Source organism: Balaenoptera acutorostrata, chromosome 15 (genome assembly GCF_949987535.1).
Source record: "Balaenoptera acutorostrata chromosome 15, mBalAcu1.1, whole genome shotgun sequence".
Classification (NCBI taxonomy): Eukaryota; Metazoa; Chordata; class Mammalia; order Artiodactyla; family Balaenopteridae; genus Balaenoptera; species Balaenoptera acutorostrata.
Genome location: NC_080078.1, coordinates 68,019,115 through 68,038,964, shown reverse-complemented (window position 1 = coordinate 68,038,964; position 19,850 = coordinate 68,019,115). Strand labels below are relative to the sequence as shown.

General features: G+C 41.4%; 1 protein-coding gene across 1 annotated transcript in view; it reads right to left on the bottom strand.

Moving 5' to 3' along the window:
- Nucleotides 1-19,850, bottom strand: part of CTNNBL1 (catenin beta like 1) — a 164,829-nt gene that overhangs the window by 94,241 nt on the left and 50,738 nt on the right. The window contains exons 5-7 of the mRNA XM_007193144.2: nucleotides 16,917-17,014; nucleotides 9,018-9,111; nucleotides 4,912-5,003 (exon numbers count right to left, since the gene is read on the bottom strand). Of these exons, the coding sequence (XP_007193206.1) occupies nucleotides 4,912-5,003; nucleotides 9,018-9,111; nucleotides 16,917-17,014 (284 nt within the window). The remainder of the gene's footprint in view (nucleotides 1-4,911; nucleotides 5,004-9,017; nucleotides 9,112-16,916; nucleotides 17,015-19,850) is intronic.

Here is a 19,850-nt window from a genome sequence, read left to right as displayed (position 1 = left end):
TGTTCATCTATGACTGAAGTAACATTTCCTGGTCTCAAGTTTCTTTATCTGTAAAATGGAAACAATAAAATAACATCTTCTTTGGAGAGTTACTCTGAGAATTAAATAATATGGAAGTACCTAATACATAATAGTTGCTGTAAGTTTTTCTGATGATTGGGATCAGAAATATCCAGGTTAGAATCTCAGTTCTAACAGTTACCAGCTATGTGATCTTGGCCAAACTACTCTGCCCCTCTAACCTGATCGATATCTCTTATGTTGAGTGAAACTGGGCTAGATGGGAAAGCAGGAGACTAATCTTTCATGCCTAGCCAAAAACAAAAGTCACCAAGGAAGTTTTATTTCTGTTTAAATCTCAGCCAGAGATGACAGCCTCCAAGCTTGCAAAATACCAAACTGCCAAATTACAAGGACATTTAGTCAAAATCAGGAGGAAGGAGAATTCATTTAGCAGGTATAGTCTCTTGGATTTTGCAAAGTTAGTCAATGGGAGTTGGAGCTTTGGGGGCTTTCTTCTATCCAGGAGCCTGGTGATCCTAAATCTTTCAGCTGTCAGAGTAATTACAGAGTCAAGCATAGGTTTGTACTCAGCATGTACTGGCCTTGAATAAAATTAAACTTCACCTTTTTGGGAGCTGCTGCTTTTTTGGAAAGTACAAGACATTTATGCTACCACCCACAGCCAGAAGCTGCAGATTATTTCTGCAGCTCACCTCTGGTACCTGGAACACATGGGGCAGGTTCAGACACAGCTACAGCCCTGGACAATAGTCAAAGCAGATTGTGCCCTACAAAAATCCCATCTCCTAGTCATAAGAGGCTACAGACGTAGCATCAACCAGTTGTACATGTAGTATAACATAGCCAATTCTCAATTCATTAGCTCAAACGCCAAACATTGCAACTGTTTTTGAAGCAATGATTTAATTGGGAAACAAAAAGGAATCTCAATTTTGTTTCTTTGGAAAAGAAAAAATTTTGGTGTTATTTTCAATAGTACACGATATCCTAATAAGTTTGTATTCCCCATTAAAAAGTGAACTATGGTGCAGTGTCTCTCATACTACTGTTATCTGCTTACCTGTTAAACCATTTAATGTAATCCTCCGCAATGGGTTTTATCCTTATTAGCAGCACAAATGAGTGAGGTTTCATTTAGTGAATGAAGAAATCCACGAGTATCTCTGTATACTGCTAGGCTACCAGTACATAAAGGAGACTCACCAATGTGCCACTCACTTAGTTACTCAAGGACTACTGAATAAACAGGGGATGATCAGTTAAATAGCAGGGTTTTATTAAGCAATGTAAACGTAAGTACTCTAGGATGGGGGTTCTCAGACTTCAGCATGCATCAGAATCACCTGGAGGGCTTGTTAAAACACAGATTGCTGGCTCCACCCCAAGCTGGGCAGATTTAATGAGTCTGGGGTGGGTTCAAGAATCTGCATTTCCAACAAGTTGCCAGGTAATTTTGATGCTCCCCATTGGGAACCACACCCTGAGAACAATCGGGAGGAGATGCACATATGATGGAGTCCCAGTCCTTGCTCTTAAGGAGTTTAAGGACATTGGGAGAAAGACAAGGAGCACACATGAAAAGAGGAAAGTCTGCCAGGTGATGAAGAAAAGGTGTTCCATGAGGGTAAGGGTCACACAGTTATAGGCATATGTTACAACCCAGATCTGCTAACTCCCAGAAGAGAACCAGTAGAAAAAAAATAAAATGATTGATATTCAGAAAAGAAAGAGGGCAATATGGGCTGGGGGCAAAGTAGTGCTATGGAAAGGGTGCATGAAGAAAGTCTGGAGGCTTGGGTTTTAATTCTAGCTCTATCTCTAACTGGCTGCATGAATTTGGGCAAGGCACTTAATCTCTACAGGTCTTGATTTTTAATTTTTTATCTGCAACAGAACTTATAAAATTCCTTTCAGTTCAAAAAATGATGGAGGCAATGTGGAAGAGTAGGGATTTAAGTTGGTTAATGAAGGTGATGTGTAATTTAGAATTACATAGGCAGGAGTCATTCCTGGGGGAGGGGGGAACATGAACAAAGACAGACACAGAGGTCAACACTGTTGACCCTTGTTGACCTTTGCAAAGGGGGTAGGTACAAGAGATGTCTGAACAGTAATAAGGCCAGTGTTTCAAAACTGAGAAATGAAAGGAAAAAGGGAAGAAAAGAAAGATCAGGCCACGTTAAAGGGCCTTGAAAAGTAGGCAGAGATGGTGGGATCTGATGCAGAGGGCAGTAGCATCACCCTAGGGATCTGATGCAGAGGGCAGTAGCATCACTCTAGGAAGGTTCTTGACTAGGGAATGGCATAATGAAAAGGGAGTTTTAAATTAGTTTGGGAGCAGTGCGGAACAAAAATGCTCACATTTCTAGAGACCAGTGGATCTTAGTGAGGGTTGTACATTTATAATCACAGGTGGAACTTCTCTAAAATACACCAAAGACAGAGGCTTGACAGTAAGTCTGGGAATCTGTATTTTTAAAAGTTCCACTGGTGAAAGTAAGGATCTGGGTCCAGCACTCATTCTGATTCACCATGATATTTATGATGGTGAAGATTAAAATAAGCACTTTCCTAGATTATGAGAAATAAGAGAAAGGCATTGGTTTTAAAGACAGGCCTTCTTACTGGACTCGCCCTTAAGCAGAACCTTCTTTCATTAATGTTCTGGGCAGCACAGGATTTTTCTAAGGGCATTTGCTTACTAGTAAAATAACCAAATAGCATTTTAATGTTTAGATACCCCAAAACCTTGAAAAACTGTTTCAGAGACAGCAACAAGGCTATTTATGCCTTGAGGATTGCGTAAACACTATGCCTAAAAGGCAAGAGTCAAAAGCTTGCAAGACTACCAAATGGACCTCTTTATTACTCTCATAAGGGTAATGGAATCCAAGCCAAACACCCAAAGGTCTCGATTTCCCTTCCTGTTACTAATTCAAAAAAAGACTGGCAAGTTTAAACACCTTTCAAAAGGCAGAAGAGGCTTTACATTCTGGTTTAATGAAGAATCCCTGATTCAGTATCAAGTCTCAAGTAACTGGGAAAAATTGCTCCTGATTTCAAAAAGACAAAAACTATTGGATTATTTTGTATATTTTAAGGTTAAGGCCCCAACCTATGGCCACCCCATCAACAACTCAGGTCTCTGCCATCTATCCTACCACCCCCTTAACTCCGTGTTTTACTTTCCTCTCCCCTACTCCTCACCCCCAAAATGTCTCAAGGCTTTGGAGAATAAAGATTTGTTGAATATTGAGGAAAGAAGAAACTGAGGGAGATGTGAAGGTAATTACATGGGGAAACCAAAGGACATCAAAACTCATGAGAGGAAGTCAAAAGGAAGCTGCAAAAATGACAATGAATGAATTAACCAGACATGATTTTTCCTGAAAGGAAAGGCGAGGGTGAGGGTGTGTGTGTGGGTAGGAAGTTGCAGTCTACTGAACTATGCATTAAGTTTATACTCTGCCAGCAAATGTGCCCATACCCACTGATGATAATATACAGCAGGCTAGCTGAATATCCTCAAGTCATGTTATATAAGTCTATGTTACAGATTTAATGGGAACAAAGGATTAAATAAGAAGGACTGGGGAAGACCTAGACTGTCAAGAGAGGGAGGGAACCGTGGGGGCATATGATATCTTAGGCAGAATCTTCTTCCTTAGCCTTACCAAGACAGTGGGGAACAAATCGGACCTGATGCACCTCAGACTTTCTGCATCTCTATGACACTCCGAAGCACAGCAAGGCCAGGACTACTTAAAGAATCATACCAGCTACAAACACATCTTCCTCTTTCTCACTGAAAAGCTGGGAACCCTTGCTTGCCGAGATTATTTTAGTAGCACATAGGCAGTTCCAAACTGCCTTCCATCATACCTCTTGTTAACACTATCCTGAGAGAAGTTCTTACCTCTCCCTTTCCTCATTTACTCTCTGTGACAGCACTAAATGCTAAAAAGATGGTCAAAAGGACTATGCTAAGAAGGAAAGAGAATGAATAATCCAACAGAAATATGAACAAAGGATATAAATAGGAAGCTAACAGAGATGAATACAAATGGCTAATAAACAACTAAAAGCCAATACACTGTCCTCGATTTTAAAATTCCAAATTAAAATGAAATACCTGTTTTCACTTATCAGATTAACAAAATTTTAAGTTTGGTAATACCCAATGTAGGTAAGGGAAACAGACCCTCTCAACTATTAGATTTTGCAATATCTACCAAAAATGTTAATGTACATACCCTTTGACCTATCAATTCTATTTCTAGGAACTTATCCTACAAATAAACTAACACTAGCATTCAAGAAAAAGAAAATGTGCGTGTGTACATGGGGATATTCACTGCAGCATTGTTTTAACAGTGAAAAACTATTATAAACAGGGGAATGGTTAAATTGACTTTGGTACAACCGTAAAATGGAATACTAGGCAGCCATTAGTTCAGCAAAAAGATCAACTTGCAAAAGAAAATAATGTATAATTCTATTTGTGAAACACACACAAACACACACACACTCACATACTCCTATTTACACAGAAATTTTCTGGAAGGATAGATAAAATATTGTTAACAGAGGCTGTCTCAGAGAAGTGGAACTAGAAGGAATCAGCAGAGGAGAACTTTTATTTTCAGTATAAACCTTCTGTACCACATGAATTTCTGTTGACACCATGTTTATATTATTTTCAGGGGCATTAAAGGGTACTTTTAAAACAAACAAAAGAAGAGAAGCAAAGAAAGAGGCAAGAGTTGCCAAAAGACTCCCAAACTAGATCACATAGCCTAGGAATAACAATCTGTGCCGATGACCCAGCATGAGCTGTGCCCAGAGCAAAGAGAGGTTTGAGCTACAGTCCCACAAAGCCAAACTTACCTTCAGCCTCTTCAGCAGCCACTGCAGAAGACCCTGCTGGGCAGCCTCTGTGCACATCTCAGGCCGGAACTCGGCCATGTTCTCCACAATAGCTGAAGGGAGACAGACAACAGTAATTTGGGAGGGCAACTTTGTTTCCATCTTCAACAAGCTTGGTTCCCATGACAGACATTTTATTCCTCTTCCCACTTCCCTGTATTCCTCCCAGCCAGATGCTGTGTTGTCATTTTCAGATTAACCAGGGAGATGCTATGGTTTTTTTTTTTTTCTTCAAGTTATGTTACAAGTAAAACTCATAACTGAATGTGATGGAATTCACTAAAGGAATAGTGAAAGATTTTCTGTGTTAACAGGGAACAACACTACAGCAGAACACACAAAGGTGTGAATATCTGCCTAAGAAGGCCCTCTTAATCTCACTGTACTAGAGTCCCTGAGACCTGTGACTAAAGAAACAGGGGGCAAGGCAGAAGCCTTAAGGAAAAACCAGGGGATGAATTCAGAGCCTCTTCCTCTCCTGATTCATCCATTTTCAGATCTCTTTCTCTGGATACTGCAAGGGAAGCAAGCATGATCTTAACTGAACAAAATAATGTGCACAGAGGGGAAAGACCACGCTGGCAGAGGTAACCGTCAGGTGCTCAGAAGCAAATATAATTGGTCCTACTATCTCCTACAACAACCAAATTGCTGTTTAATGGAAAAATTTTAAATGAGGAGGCAAAAAAAAAGTGACTGTATGATTATGATGCTAAAAAAAGGACATTAAAAAAAAAACCCCAAACCTATAGTCTCATTCTATTGCATCCAGTGCTTTCCTTCCTTCAGGGGCTCATCTGCTCCCCATCCCAGGATATATTATTATCTATCATAAAGCAGATAGGAGTTCTGTGCTCTTTAAGCACAACGCCCAGCGGGTCTGAGTCTTGAAGAGAAAGGGCTGAAGAAAGCACTACACCTCCTATCTGCTTCCTCACTCACGCCAGCCTCGCCAATGGCAAGTTAAAGAATGACCAGGCAGCCCCTCAGGGAGTGGATACAAAGCTGTGGGAGCAGAGTAGCAACGAGACCCCTGAGAGATGAAGATCATTTTAATAGCTTAATTACTTTCTCACATTTTCTAAGAAATCAGCTCATTCATTTTAATCTCCAATGCCTTTATCTTATTCTGCTTACAGTTTAGATGGCTTTCTATTGTCCACTAGGATAAAATCCAAACATCCTGCAAGGGTTTAGAAGGTCTTCCATAATCTGGACAAACGTACTCCTCCGGTCCCATCTCCCACCGTACCTACCTCGCACTGCCACAGTACATTTCTAGTCTTCCCCCAAAGCCCCTGCCCATTCATGGCTTTACAAATGATACTGCCTTGCCCGTCTCACATTTTTCCGTCAAAATGCCCCTGTCAGGACGTCCCTGGTGGCGCAGTGGTTAAGATTCCGCCTGCTGGGCTTCCCTGGTGGCTCAGTCGTTAAGAATCTGCCTGCCAATGCAGGGAATACAGGTTCAAGCCCTGGCCTGGGAAGATCCCACATGCCACGGAGCAACTAAGCATGTGCGCCACAACTACTGAGCCCGCATGCCACAACTACTGAGCCCACGTGCCACAACTATTGAAGCCCGTGTGCCACAACTACTGAAGCCCGTGCACCTAGAGCCCGTGCTCCTCAACAAGAGAAGCCACCGCAATGAGAAGCCCGCGCACCACAATGAAGAGTAGCTCCCGCTCACCACAACTAGAGAAAGCCCACGCACAGCAACAAAGACTCAACGCAGCCAAAAATAAATAAACTAAATAAATAAATTAAAAAAAAAAAAGAATCCGCCTGCAATGCAAGGGACACGGGTTCAATCCCTGGTCCAGGAAGATCCCACATGTTGCGGAGCAACTAAGGTCGTGCGCCACAACTACTGAGCCTGCACACCTAGAGCCCGTGCTCCACAACAAGAGAAGCCACTGCAGTGAGAAGCCTGCACATCGCAACGAAGAGTATCCTCCGCTCGCCGCAACTAGAGAAAGCCCGCACGCAGCAATGAAGACTCAACGCAGCCAAAAATAAATAAATAAATGAATTTTAAAAAATGCACCTGTCTTCATATTCAGCCCTAATCAGCTACCTGCTCCTACCCAGCAATTTGGAGACCCTTCCTCTTCACTTCCATAGTGCTCCCCACTATTATACCATTTGTCATCCTGTATTACCTGTCCTTTCTGTTCAAGACTTTCCCATCAGCCTGCCTCTTAAGAAGAACTGTGCCTAATTCATCTTTAATTTACCCAGTGCCTAGAACAGTGCCTGACAAACATCGGATGCTTAATAAGGGAAAGAGGGATTAATCTCCTGAGCTGTTGGTAAGGGACCAAGTTGAAACTAGACAGATCTTCATAGACTGCCAGGCCGGTGCTTTTTCCATTACATCAGGCTCTTTTTATTAACTGTCAGTTAAGACTTCTGATACTCTTTCTACTCAGCAAAATTCAGCATTAGGCTAACAGATGGCAATGCCAAATTCTGGCTCTAGACTAGAGCCAACCCCCAAATCACAGATTGTTGTGTTCTCTCTTCTCTTACTCCCTAGGTGCCATGTCTTCCTCCTTCTTTATGATAATCTTCACAGTAGAGAGTATAAAGCTATAAGAGAAATCTGTGGTAGACACAAAGGAGCTGGGAGAAAATCTAATCTCATCAAAATTTCTACTTCTGCTGGGCCTTGTTCATTTCTCAAGCTCTGCTTACAGATATGTCACCTTTGGTTTTATAAGACAGTGACCAGTGATAAAGAGGACTACCCAAAAGCACAATTTTAAATAGGCTATTGGTTCAGCAACTTTGCAGGGGGAAAGACTAGAGAGACTCAAGGAGAAGGAGGAGGAGGGGAAATATTGCAGAGGAATCCACTTAAATGAACATATGATAAAGGGGCAGCCAAGTTAACAGCAATATTTCAACTCACAGTTTACACAGCAAAGTACACATAAGAAGCAAAAGAAATACTAACTCTTTTTCAAATAAAATGTCCTATAAAGGTACAAGCATACCTTGGAGGTATTGTGGGTTTGATTCCAGACCACTGCAATAAAGCGAATATCACAATAAAGCGAATCACATGAATATTTTGGTTTCCTATTGCATATAAAAGTTATGTTTACACTATACTGTATGTAGTCTATTAGGTATGCAATAGCATTATGTCTAAAAAAATGTACATACCTTAATTTAAAAATACTGTATTAGTATATAATGCTAACTATCATCTGACAATGCAGGGTTGCCATAAACTTTCAATTTGTAAAAATGTAATATCTGCAGGGCTTCCCTGGTGGCGCAGTGGTTGAGAATCTGCCTGCCAATGCAGGGGACACGGGTTCGAGCCCTGGTCTGGGAAGATCCCACATGCCGCGGAGCAACCAAGCCCGTGAGCCACAATTACTGAGCCTGCGCATCTGGAGCCTGTGCTCCGCAACAAGAGAGGCCGCGATAGTGAGAGGCCCGTGCACCGCGATGAAGAGTGGCCCCCGCTCGCCACAACTAGAGAAAGCCCTCGCACAGAAACAAAGACCCAACACAGCCATAAATAAATTAATTAATTAATTAAAAAAAAAAAAAAAGAGGAACAAACCAGCCTCACTTTTAAAAAAAATGTAATATCTGCAAAGCACGATAAAGTGCAATAAAATGAGGTATGCCTGTATACAGTTGTTCAAAAGTTTGTAGTTCCACTGAAGGGAAATGTGAAGAAGAACCAACAGAAGGGGATTCAAAAATTGTAAAATATACACTTTCCAAAGCAAAAAAAAAAAAAAAAAAGAATTCATCCTGCATAGACTTCATCCTAACTTTTGGAGGCAAAGGCAAAGGCCTGCTCAAAGAAGCCAGCAGTTTTTGTCCAGGAAGGATTTCTGCTTTTACTACCACAAGCCAAACCAAAGCAGCAGTTATATGAAATTTACACAAGGGTCTTCATTTCTGAAAAGGCAGTTTGGGAGCAGAAAAAAGGAAAACCCTCCTGCTGTTGACTCTATAATGAAGGAGGAAGGAAATGAGTACCAAACCCCAAAACAAACACAAAGAAACTCAGAAAATGCTGGCACCCTTCCCCTTACCCAGAGTGTTGTGGACGCCATCTGCCTCTTCTTTCACAGACTCATCCAGACGCTCCAGATTCTGCACAAGCAGTGCTACCACTTGCCCGTCCACCTTCAGCAACAGGGGAGCAAAAGGAGAATGGGATACATGTCACAGTCTCCAAAATGTTGTCATTCCCATACTCCTCTACTGAATGAACAAAGTAAACAACCTGCCACTTATGGTTTACAGTATGCTCTCCCATCCCAATACCTCTTTTGAGGCTTGAAGTGACCCTGAGGCAAAGAAGGGGCAGGCATAATTATCCCTAACTTTATTTATTTATTTATTTATTTTGTAAGATTTATTGATTGACTGATTGATTGATTGCTATGTTGGGTCTTCGTTTCTGTGCTAGGGCTTTCTGTAGTTGCGGCAAGCGGGGGCCACTCTTCATCGCGGTGCGCGGGCCTCTCACTACTGTGGCCTCTCTTGTTGCGGAGCACAGGCTCCAGACGCGCAGGCTCAGTAGTTGTGGCTCACGGGCCTAGTTGCTCCACGGCATGTGGGATCTTTCCAGACCAGGGCGCGAACCCGTGTCCCCTGCATTAGCAGGCAGATTCTCAACCACTGCGCCACCAGGGAAGCCCTATCCCTAACTTTAGATTGAAGCTTAAGGGGACAAGGTAAAACTCAAGGTTACATATTTAACTGAGTGACATACTAGCACTTGAACCTAGGCCTTCTGAAATCAAGTCCTGTGCTCTTTCTACTTCTATGTGGTATTTAAACACCTTACAAAAATGCCATCTTAAGTCAAGTCACAAGTTCATTCAAGTCAAAAGCACATTTCTAGACCACAGCACCAAGAGATATTCAGTTGGAAAGTTTACTTGCCATATTTACACTGACATCAAAATTTAGGGTTAAACTCAAAACATTCCTAAGTTTCTACATCAAGCTTTTATGAAACTATTACTTTCGATGAACTTCTGACTCCTTCTCGAAAAGAATATTAACAGAATAAAATACCTTATGTTTGTATTACACATAATGCATAAGAAAGCAATTACATTTCTCTTATTTAATTTGATTCACATAACACTTATAGGAAAATTTTAGTAGCCGCATCATATAGATGATATTCAAGAGATTAATGACTTAGCCAAGACCACACAGCTACTAAGCAGTGGCAGCAGAAGCAAAAACCAAGCTTCCTTCTTAGGTGAAATAATGCTTACACCGCTTCACACTACCTTCTGGCCACAATGTGTGCCCTTACAGAGACTGCCTTGGGGAACCCTGAGGCACACCAAGGAAGATAACTAAGGAAACACCTAATAATCAAGAAGTCATTATCTGTCTGGTAATACATTTCTAAGTCATAGCCAATAAGTAAACCTATACTGGAAGATAAGATCTGCTGCATACCCATGGTGTATCCTCTCTCTCACCACCTCAGTTTCTTCACTTAGGAAATGGGAATAAGTTGTAAAGATTAAATGAAATTATATGGCATACTTTACCCTGGGTCTGGTTCAAAAATTAAGTAGAGAGTTTGAATCTAGCCCTTTACTTCTTCTGATACCTGATTATGCACTGTTCATATCTCCCACGGGCTAAGAAAAACTCAAATTCTTTGAAGGCAGGCACTGCACCCTCATTTATCTTGGTACACTCCTCAAAGTCAAGTGCAATACTATACATAGCAGACATTCAGTAATTTTGCTAAATTTAAATAAACTGACAAAACACTTTACTTTGTGTACTGTAGTCATATTTTTATATACATTGTTCCATTTACTCTCATGTAATCCTCACAACTTTTACAGGTGAGAAAAACAGAGGTCCAGAGAGGTTAATTAGCCTGGTCAAAGTCACAAAGCTTGTGGCAGAAGTGACCAACTCCGAGACTATTTTTTCCCATCATATCCTGTCACTTCAATGAGGGGAAAAGAAAGGAGAGGAAAGAAAGGAGAGAGAAGGAAATGATCTCATTCAACTGATGGCCTCCTGAACACTTGTGTATAACGCACTCTATGGACAATTCAAACTGAGCCTGAGGATGGAACAATGGCAAGAGAGACAGATCTTCAAAGAAGGCCTCTTTACTCTTTCTGGGTGAGACTTAAGGGAAGCATCTGGACGGGGGAAAAGCTGAAGTTGTTGACTAATTTGGGATACCTGAATCACGAATGAAGCAGATTTTTCTAGGCTCTCCTTTATGCCCTGGTGTGAGAAGCAATGAAAGACACTAGTTGCAGATTGGAGGGGATACTGATGCCAGAATTGAGAACTCCTGTAAATAGGAGAAAGAGCTGTTTCCCTCTCTTATATCAAGGAGATATACAATCTTGCTCTCAAATCTCACAGCCAGCAAAAGCTTCACCAAAGAAATCCACTGCAATATTTTCCTTAATTAATTGGACAATTTGGGTATGTGAGAGAAAACAGAAAAACATCCGGGGGAAAAACATGAACCATGTCACAGTTTGTTTTTCCCTAAATCACCCTGATTGACTTATAATCTCCCTGAATCCTAAAGCAGCAGACACTGCAACTCACACTGCTTGTCGGTTCTGCAAACTGCCTCACCGGTTTCAACTTCTTATTGATGCTTTATGTGCATTATCCCCCTGTCCCCTTTCCGTGATTCTTAGTTATGTTACCCATGGTCTGCTGTCTGGAGAGTGGTGGGGACAGTGGCAGTAAGCAACACATTCAAATCCCAGAACTGAATGGTTATTGGTAATGGGTGTCTGGCTGGAGGAAATCTTTTTTTCTTGCTACAAAAATCTAACTTCTATCAGACAGCCTTTTTAAGCTTGCAAAGTGTGAAACTTTATGTTTAGCTGGGTTAAATGCAATTTTATCTGACTGCAGGAGGGTCAAAGCAGTCAAAATACATTTAGCTGAGAAAACCCTCAGGAAAACATCTGTATTATGCATAGCTCCAGATATCATCTAGTAAGAAGCACAAATTAGCATTCTGTCCCTCTAAACTCTTGGGTCTACCACCTTCCTGCCTGTTTTGGACCTGTGACTAACTCTGAAACTAAAACCAAATCCTGCTTAGGGATTAAAGCATCAGCTAGAGCAACCCTGGCCTTGGAAATCATGACCGTCTTAAGCCTGATGTTTTCTGATAAGTCACTGGCTTTTTCCGCTTGTTACCAGGTCTCCCAAACAATACTCCACCAGGTCCTACTGAGACAGGGTTCAAGGGCATGATCAGTCATATTTTTCCAGTTGACCAGAGAGGGTAGATACAAGAGAAGATGAGGAAATAAAAAAGGGATAGATGAGGGGAGATGAGAGGGTTTGAAGGATTCCTTTTCTATCTTGCACAATCTGCCAACAAGGTTTCTCAAGAGCTTGACTGGAGTTTTTCTACCTACTATGAGTTCTGGAAATTTCATATTTAAAAAACAATAATAAACCCTCCCCCTGCCCTATACACACACCCACTGAATCTTGACCAAGCAATAAGTTTTGAAAATACACATAGTAATATGGTCATAATGTAAAACTTAGGCCTGCTGCAACCTAATATATTCTAGCTTCCACTCTTGCCCCTCCAATCCATTATCGACACAGCTCCCAGAGTGGTCTTTTTAAAATGTTAGGTCAGACTATGTTACTACTCCCCTGCACACTGGCAATCCCACCCGAACTTACTACAAGGCCTACAAAGCCCAGTGTGGTCTGGCCCTGACGGTGCTCTCTCCCTTCACCCAAGCTGTGCTCTAACAGTACCAGCCTTTTTTCTGTTCCTTGAGTATGTCAAACTCATTCCTTGCCCTTGGGCATTCTGAATGGCTGGCTTCTTCTCATCACCCAGAACTCAGGCCTTTCCTGACTATCTAATTTGATGTGATTCTCCAGTTGCTCTACAGGACATCATTCTGTGTTAGTTCTCTATGTAACAGGGAGTCATTACCTGTTTTCTCGTTTACTTATTTACTGTTTCTCCCGACACTAGAATACGAGCTCCACAAAAACAGACTTTGTCAGTCTTGCTCACTGCTACACACGCAATTCTTAGAATCCAGAACACACTAAGCATTCAATAAACAATTAGTGAAATGAATGGCCAAGTGAATTCTGCTTGAGAACGAATACACATGAAGGTGAGGACGTTAATAGAAATGGGAAGGGATAAAAGTGGTAGCATCCAGAAATTTACATAAGTACCCTTAGAACAACCGAAAACCTGCCAACTTCAGCCTCACCTGAGCAGCACAAATGCATTGCCCACCAGCTCAAGCTTCATAATTTAAGTAGGGTTAATTGAGGGCAAGAATGGGTATAGGGCAATCTCCTGGCTCTCCACATCAAAGCCACATTGTGAAACTATAGTAAGTGGTGGCTCCCAGCCACATTTCCACCTCCTCTGGCTGTGACACCTCCAAGCACCCTCAAATCGAAGCCTCCCTACAGGGGCCTGGGCCAGTACCTACAGCTCTGCCGTCCCTCCTGGTTCTTCCCCAGCAGAAGGAATGGATCTCTCCTCCTCATTTCCAAAGAAGCTTGCATCTCTCACAGTCATTCTTAATGCTCTGCCTTGTATTATCATTACTTATTTCATCCTCTTGTTTTTTTTAAACTAAACATCTATCCCCCCATGTCTCATTTAGGTCCACACCCTTCAGATGTTTTTGGGTATTTGTTCAAAATGTTTTTTGAACATTTGCTGAAATGAAAAAAAATGTTTGTTGAAGTCAACAAACATTCACAAACATTTCACTGTGTGGCATGTGATATATATCATTTTAACTTGACATTTACTAAGTACTTAATATGTCCCAGACATTTATACCTTTATTAAGACAATGGCCAACATTTATTGGGTGTTTACTCCGTGCCAGACACTGTTCTAAAGACCTACTAAGTATCTCATTTATTCCTCACTTCAGTTCTATGCAATAGGCACTACTGTTATCCCCATTTTACAGAAGAATGAACTGAGTACAGAGAAGATAGGTAACTTTCTCAAGGTCACACAGATGGTAAGTGACAAAGCCACCACTTTGGCCACTCCCCTGATCGGGATCACATCTCAGGGAAGACAAACTTATAAACAGTGCCAGGATATACACAGTGGTAGAGGAACACAAATTCTGCTGAAGTGATGAGTCTGAAAAAAACTCAGGAGAGATAAGGTTTAAGTGAGGCTTTAAAGAATGAGTAGGAGTATTCCAGATAGCAAGGGGAAGCAAGCCTTGCCAAGCCGAAGGCAGATGTGAGCAAAGGCATGGGATTGCCAAGCGCATGGCAAATTTTGGGACTGGTAAGTAGGGAAATGACTGTAATCTAATCATGACTCTCAAGGAGTCCAATGTCTTCTTTAGAGAGGCATGCCAGAGAACTGCCATCAAAGCAAATACCCTGTGTTCCTGCTCTTCAGAAAAGAGTCTGTTTTCCAGGCTACTAAATCAACTTGTTACAAAGCACAAATATTTGCTTTTTGCATAAGTAATAGCAGTGGATATAAACCAAACTTTAAACCCCAAAGATCCCTGAGAATACCAGGACAACACTCTCTCCCCACAAATGTGCTATTCTATTGCTTAGGACTTCCAACTGAGAAAACGACCAAGGAAATAACTGCAAACTGAACATCACAATAAATTCTACTACATGTCCTCTAGCCTCTGCTCATGCAATTCCAGGCCTCCAATATTGGCCCCAAATTAAAACTACGAAGACAACTCAACCCTTGTAATATGAGAATACTTATCAAACTTCTTCCTGAATGCAGCACAAGGGCAGAAAAAAAAACAGATGAAGACCACCTACCAGTTCTGCTCTCTGATATTTACTGATGTCTCCTGACTGGCTGCAGATAAGCAAATAATATATGGGAGTCTAGAAATGTTCAAGTGTTTGTGATTCACACCAGCCCCATCAGTATAAAGCTGTAAGAGTCAAAATCTTAAAATAATATAATAAAAAAGAAACTAAACAAAACAAACAGAAAACCCTGTATAGCAGCTACCTAATGGCTCCCCAGACTGAGGATGAACTGTCTCTTCCCAAACAAACAATAAAATCTGCAAGATCCAGCTTTTGTTGGTGGGCTTGGCAACAGAGAAAACACAAAGGGGGCTTTTGTGTGAATTGCTGTTTCTAGGTACGTTTTACAGGCAGCAGACCAGCTAGCTGTTCCTCTCTTGTTTCCTCTATTCACACAGGCAAAGGATGATAATTAAAATCAGCCCAGAGTCCAGGCAGGAAGGCTCATTCAGGGCCACTGTAATTAACCTCTGAAAGGTAAGACTACACAAATGACACTGTGGGGACATGGAGAAGGAGCAAGTGCCACAGCCTTCCTTCAGATGCTCCTCCAAACAAAAGGACACCCCGACATCACCCTTTTCTGTCTGCACAGTGGTTCAAAGGAAAAATAAAGGTCCTGAATTCTACAAAAGTGGCAGTTCGCTCTAGGAAGGAGCTTGAAAGAAAAATGGCCATAGAAATTTTCATCATACTCAGTCACAAATGGCCCTGCTGGACTCCAGCCTCGCTCTCTGTAAGAGACAGTCCTTCATATCCAGTGGGTTCACAGCCCCTTCTTTCACACCAAATGGTAGCTGTGAGCATGGCACATGGGAAATTTCTTGTGTCAAGAACCTCGAGAGAGAAAGGGTGAGGAGGGGGTGCGCAGTGTAGCAGTGGGGTCTCAGAATCATTTGGGGCCCTAGTCCCAGCCATTCTGATTCAGCAGGTCTTGGATGGAACCAGAAAGCAGCCTAACAAGCACCCCAGGTGCTTCTAATACAAGTGGCTACATGGACCTTTGATAAACTCTGCAAACTGCATCAAAACCAGTACTTATTAACATTCTTAACCAGAGAGAAAAGACCAGACAGCAGAAGACAACAGAAAGGATGGAAAATCAACAGAAACTTGAGGAGGGAGATAGCTTGGTGGGTGGACAGAGCTCCACAGGCAGTATCAGGGTAAGAGGCTGGAGTAGAGTCACTCCTGCCACTGGCCAGCTGTGGGGCCCTGGGGCCCTCTCCCATGCCTGGTAAGAGGGAAACCGGTGCTGTGGGACAGGACTGCAGTGGGGATCACAACATGCAGAAGCTCATCTTTGCTGTTACAGGGACTGGCTGGGAGTGATGCAGTGGAAGGCTTCACTTCTGCATCTGGGCTTCCTCAAGGATAGAGTGAGTTGATGAGATTACATCAGTTCACCTCACATATAAATTCTTTGGATTGGCTGATTCCTAGAATAATACCTGAAGAAGATTCTGAGGCCTTGCCTAGGCTCCACAAAAAGGAACACAGAAATCAGCTGACCCTGTCTTCTGCAGTCAGTGGCTGCTACTCGGACCTGTATGATCTAGAAGGTTTGTTCTTGTTTTTAAACATTCTCGGATTCCCTATCTGTACAACAAATAATAATGATACCTGTCTTTACTAGCGCTTGGGATTATAAAGCCCAGAGAAGAAAAGAAGCTCTTTTCTGCAAAAACTCTTTGTAAAAAGGTCAGAAGCAACACAGTGAGGGCGGGCGAGCAGGAACGTGGAGTCAAAGAGAACACAGGTTCAAATCCCAGCCATGTGACCACGGGCAGGTTGTTTTGCCTCTCTAAGCCTCAGCTTCATGGCTATAAATGGGAATAATAGCAGTAATACCCTTCTGAGAGGATACAGTGAGGATTAAATAAAGTGTAAAAAACAAGAAAACGCCTGCCTACAGCACATATTTAATAAATACTAGGACTCTACAACCCCTGCCCTAACACAGTTCCAAAGAATAAAGTACCCCACATGTTGCACTTTACTTTCTTACTCTCCTCATTCAATCCAGCCTTGCCACAGAGCTCTTCCTGACACCCAGCCCGTGCCACTCACAGAGACAATGGTGGGGAGGATGCCAACAGCGTACACACACCTGCAAAACCCCAGAGGGACGTGGAACTTACCAGAGCGTCAATGAGTACTTCTGCTCCTTCTTCACTCTCATGGAGGGTGTCTATATCTGTTAATTCCTGAAGCAAATCAACCACAGCTATGGACACATGTGAAAAATGTTAAGGGTAACACATACATATGAAAACCCAACTGACATTTTATTAAAATATTTGGTTCCCTTCCATTTCCTGGTCAATCGCTTCATCACCATTTACCTTTAATACACTCTTGTTTTATTAACATCTCTTCAACAAGGTTCTACTCACAGTGGGTGTTCAATAAATGTTGGTAACTGCTTCACTTAGTTCCTTTCCTTATGCTGCCTTCCTGGCAACTTATTCCACAGGTTCAGTGCATTTTCATAAATTTCAAAACTTCAAATAGATCACTTGGGAGGTCACTTTTCCAGTGAGAAACAGGCCAACACCCTTAACCTTACCTCATAATTTAAATTCTTGGAACTCAGTATAATCTTAACTACCTTCTACACTTCACCTTCAAAGACAGTAATGATTTCTTCTGAGATAAGATGGCTGGTGTTCACCAAGGAGTCTTCAGAAATCAGGGCGTGACAAAATAGGTTTAAAATGTAGAGGGAAGGATTTACGTTGGACTGTGCTAGACCCCACCAACCTCCCTTCCTCTTAAATACCATGTTGCTTTGGACATAAAAGGAAGGTGAAAAATGATGATTAAACACAAGGCAAAAAGAGAGAGAGACAGGGACATATAGGAGAAAGAAAACATGAAGGAGAGAAAAAAGGAGTTATGTTTGGAAACTGGAAGCCCAAACTAAACTAAGTTTCCCTTCCCTCACCTTGGACACATACACACACACACACACACACACACACACACCACTTGCTCTGTCAACCAGCATTTACTGAATGCTTATGATGAGTAAAGCACTGTGATAGTGACAAAGGCAAATCCACTCACGCTGGGCCTCAGTTTCCTCATTGATAAAATGAGGAAGTTAAGGTAACTAAAGACATTTAAAAAAATTATATACCACAGGCAATTACCAACATGTAACAAATGAGGAATACAGACAACTTGAACTGCACACATCCTGAAAAAGGAGCAAACTGAACTGGGAAATAAGGAAAGATTTGCTAGAAGATGACTGGTCAGAAAACAGGCCACTAAATAGATGAGGGCAGGTAGGCTAGAAAGCAAAACATCAGGAATATAGACAGAGAGATTAGAATGTACAAAGGTATATGAAGAGAAGAAAGAGGATGAGGGAAGGGGGAGGGGAGAAAATTATACCTAGACTCATATGAAGAAAATAATATCTTGAAAGAATAATATAATACCTGTGTGCAGGATGCACTAAAGCACTGTGAGTGTTGGGTTTGGGGGTGGGTAGATGGGGGGTATGGGGAAAAGCCAGGCCTGAAGGAGGAAGACCTGTTCCAAAGCTACCACACACAAAAGAGTCCAGAAGTGAGACGACAAGGGTCAGAATCAGGGCAGTTTCAATGCAAACTGGAAAGAAAAAATAAAAAGAAAGATACAGGACATATTAACCAGAATGATAGGACTTGCTAACTGCCAACTGATGTTACAGGTATTTTATGAACATCTTTTGCTAAAAGAAAAATTATTCAAAGGTTTGTTTTATTTATCTATACCTGACCAGCTGACCATCATGAATAAGTAATTAAGCTTTCCGTGTCTTATTCTTTCACACTTTAAAGTAATATATACGCAAAACTTGGGTGTGCTATGAAACTATGTGTACAATGAGATTAAAGGTCTCTGGATAAAACTCCTTCATGCGTATAGTTCACAGTCTTTATTAACAAAGTAACCAGAAAGCTCTTGACACAAAAGACCATGTATCAAACATGATGTATAGTAAACTAAAATACTTAAAATTGTTTGAATTTAAAAAAAAAACAGCCTAACCAAACTAACATCTAGAAATTCTGAGTAGTAGGAATTAGGAGTTCTCCCTCTCTAAACACTGCTGTAGATGCCATCATAATAACTACCATTTTTAAAAAGTCATCATTATGCCAAGCACTGTGCTACTGAATTCTCACAGCAGCATTGTAAGTGTGATCCCCATTTTACAGATAAGAAAGTGAAAGCTCAGAGTGGTTAAGTAACTTATCTAAAGGTCACTGCAATAGTAAGGGAGAATGTTAGGTCCACCTGATTCCAAAAACAATACCTTTGCCACTACTCTCCATATTAATGCACAGGGGAGTATAAACCAGCTTTAAAGACAGCTAGATTCATGTATATTCTAGCTATTGACCTTACTATAATAACAGAGAAAAGGACTGTCACTTACTTCCATCATAAATTATTAAAATCCCAGGAAAAAGAACAAAATGCTAACAACTCCTCATTCTCCTCATCTGAGAAGCTCCCATATTTATTCTCTTGAAAAGTTCTTACATATGACATGTAAAAATCTTATTTATCCACCTGCTTATTTAATATGCATGATGACATTTCATCCATCTATCCATCTATCCATCCATCCACCATAGATTCAGATGTCTATAGGACAAGGATGTGAATCGGGCATGCAATAAGTACTATCATTACATCCCCTGAATAACATCATGCCCCATTAAGTACTTACTAACTATGATTATTAATTAAACATTAGCCTCAAGAGACAGGTGGGGCATATATGAAAGAACAATAGATGAAGAGTCAGGGCAAACTCGAGGACAGGGGTCATATCATATTTATCTTTGCTTCCTATCTTTAGTGAACCAAACTGTCCCCAAATTGTACATACTATGGAATCTTGCTCAAGCTCCTTTATTTCCTTACAGCTTAGTTTCCTCATCTGTAAAATGGTGGTAATGATCTCTGCCCAGCCTATCTCACCCAGTAGCTATAAGGAATAAATGACATCATGTATGTCAAAGGGCAAGTAAATCCAAGTACTGAGAAAATAAGAAAGCACTATAATAAAG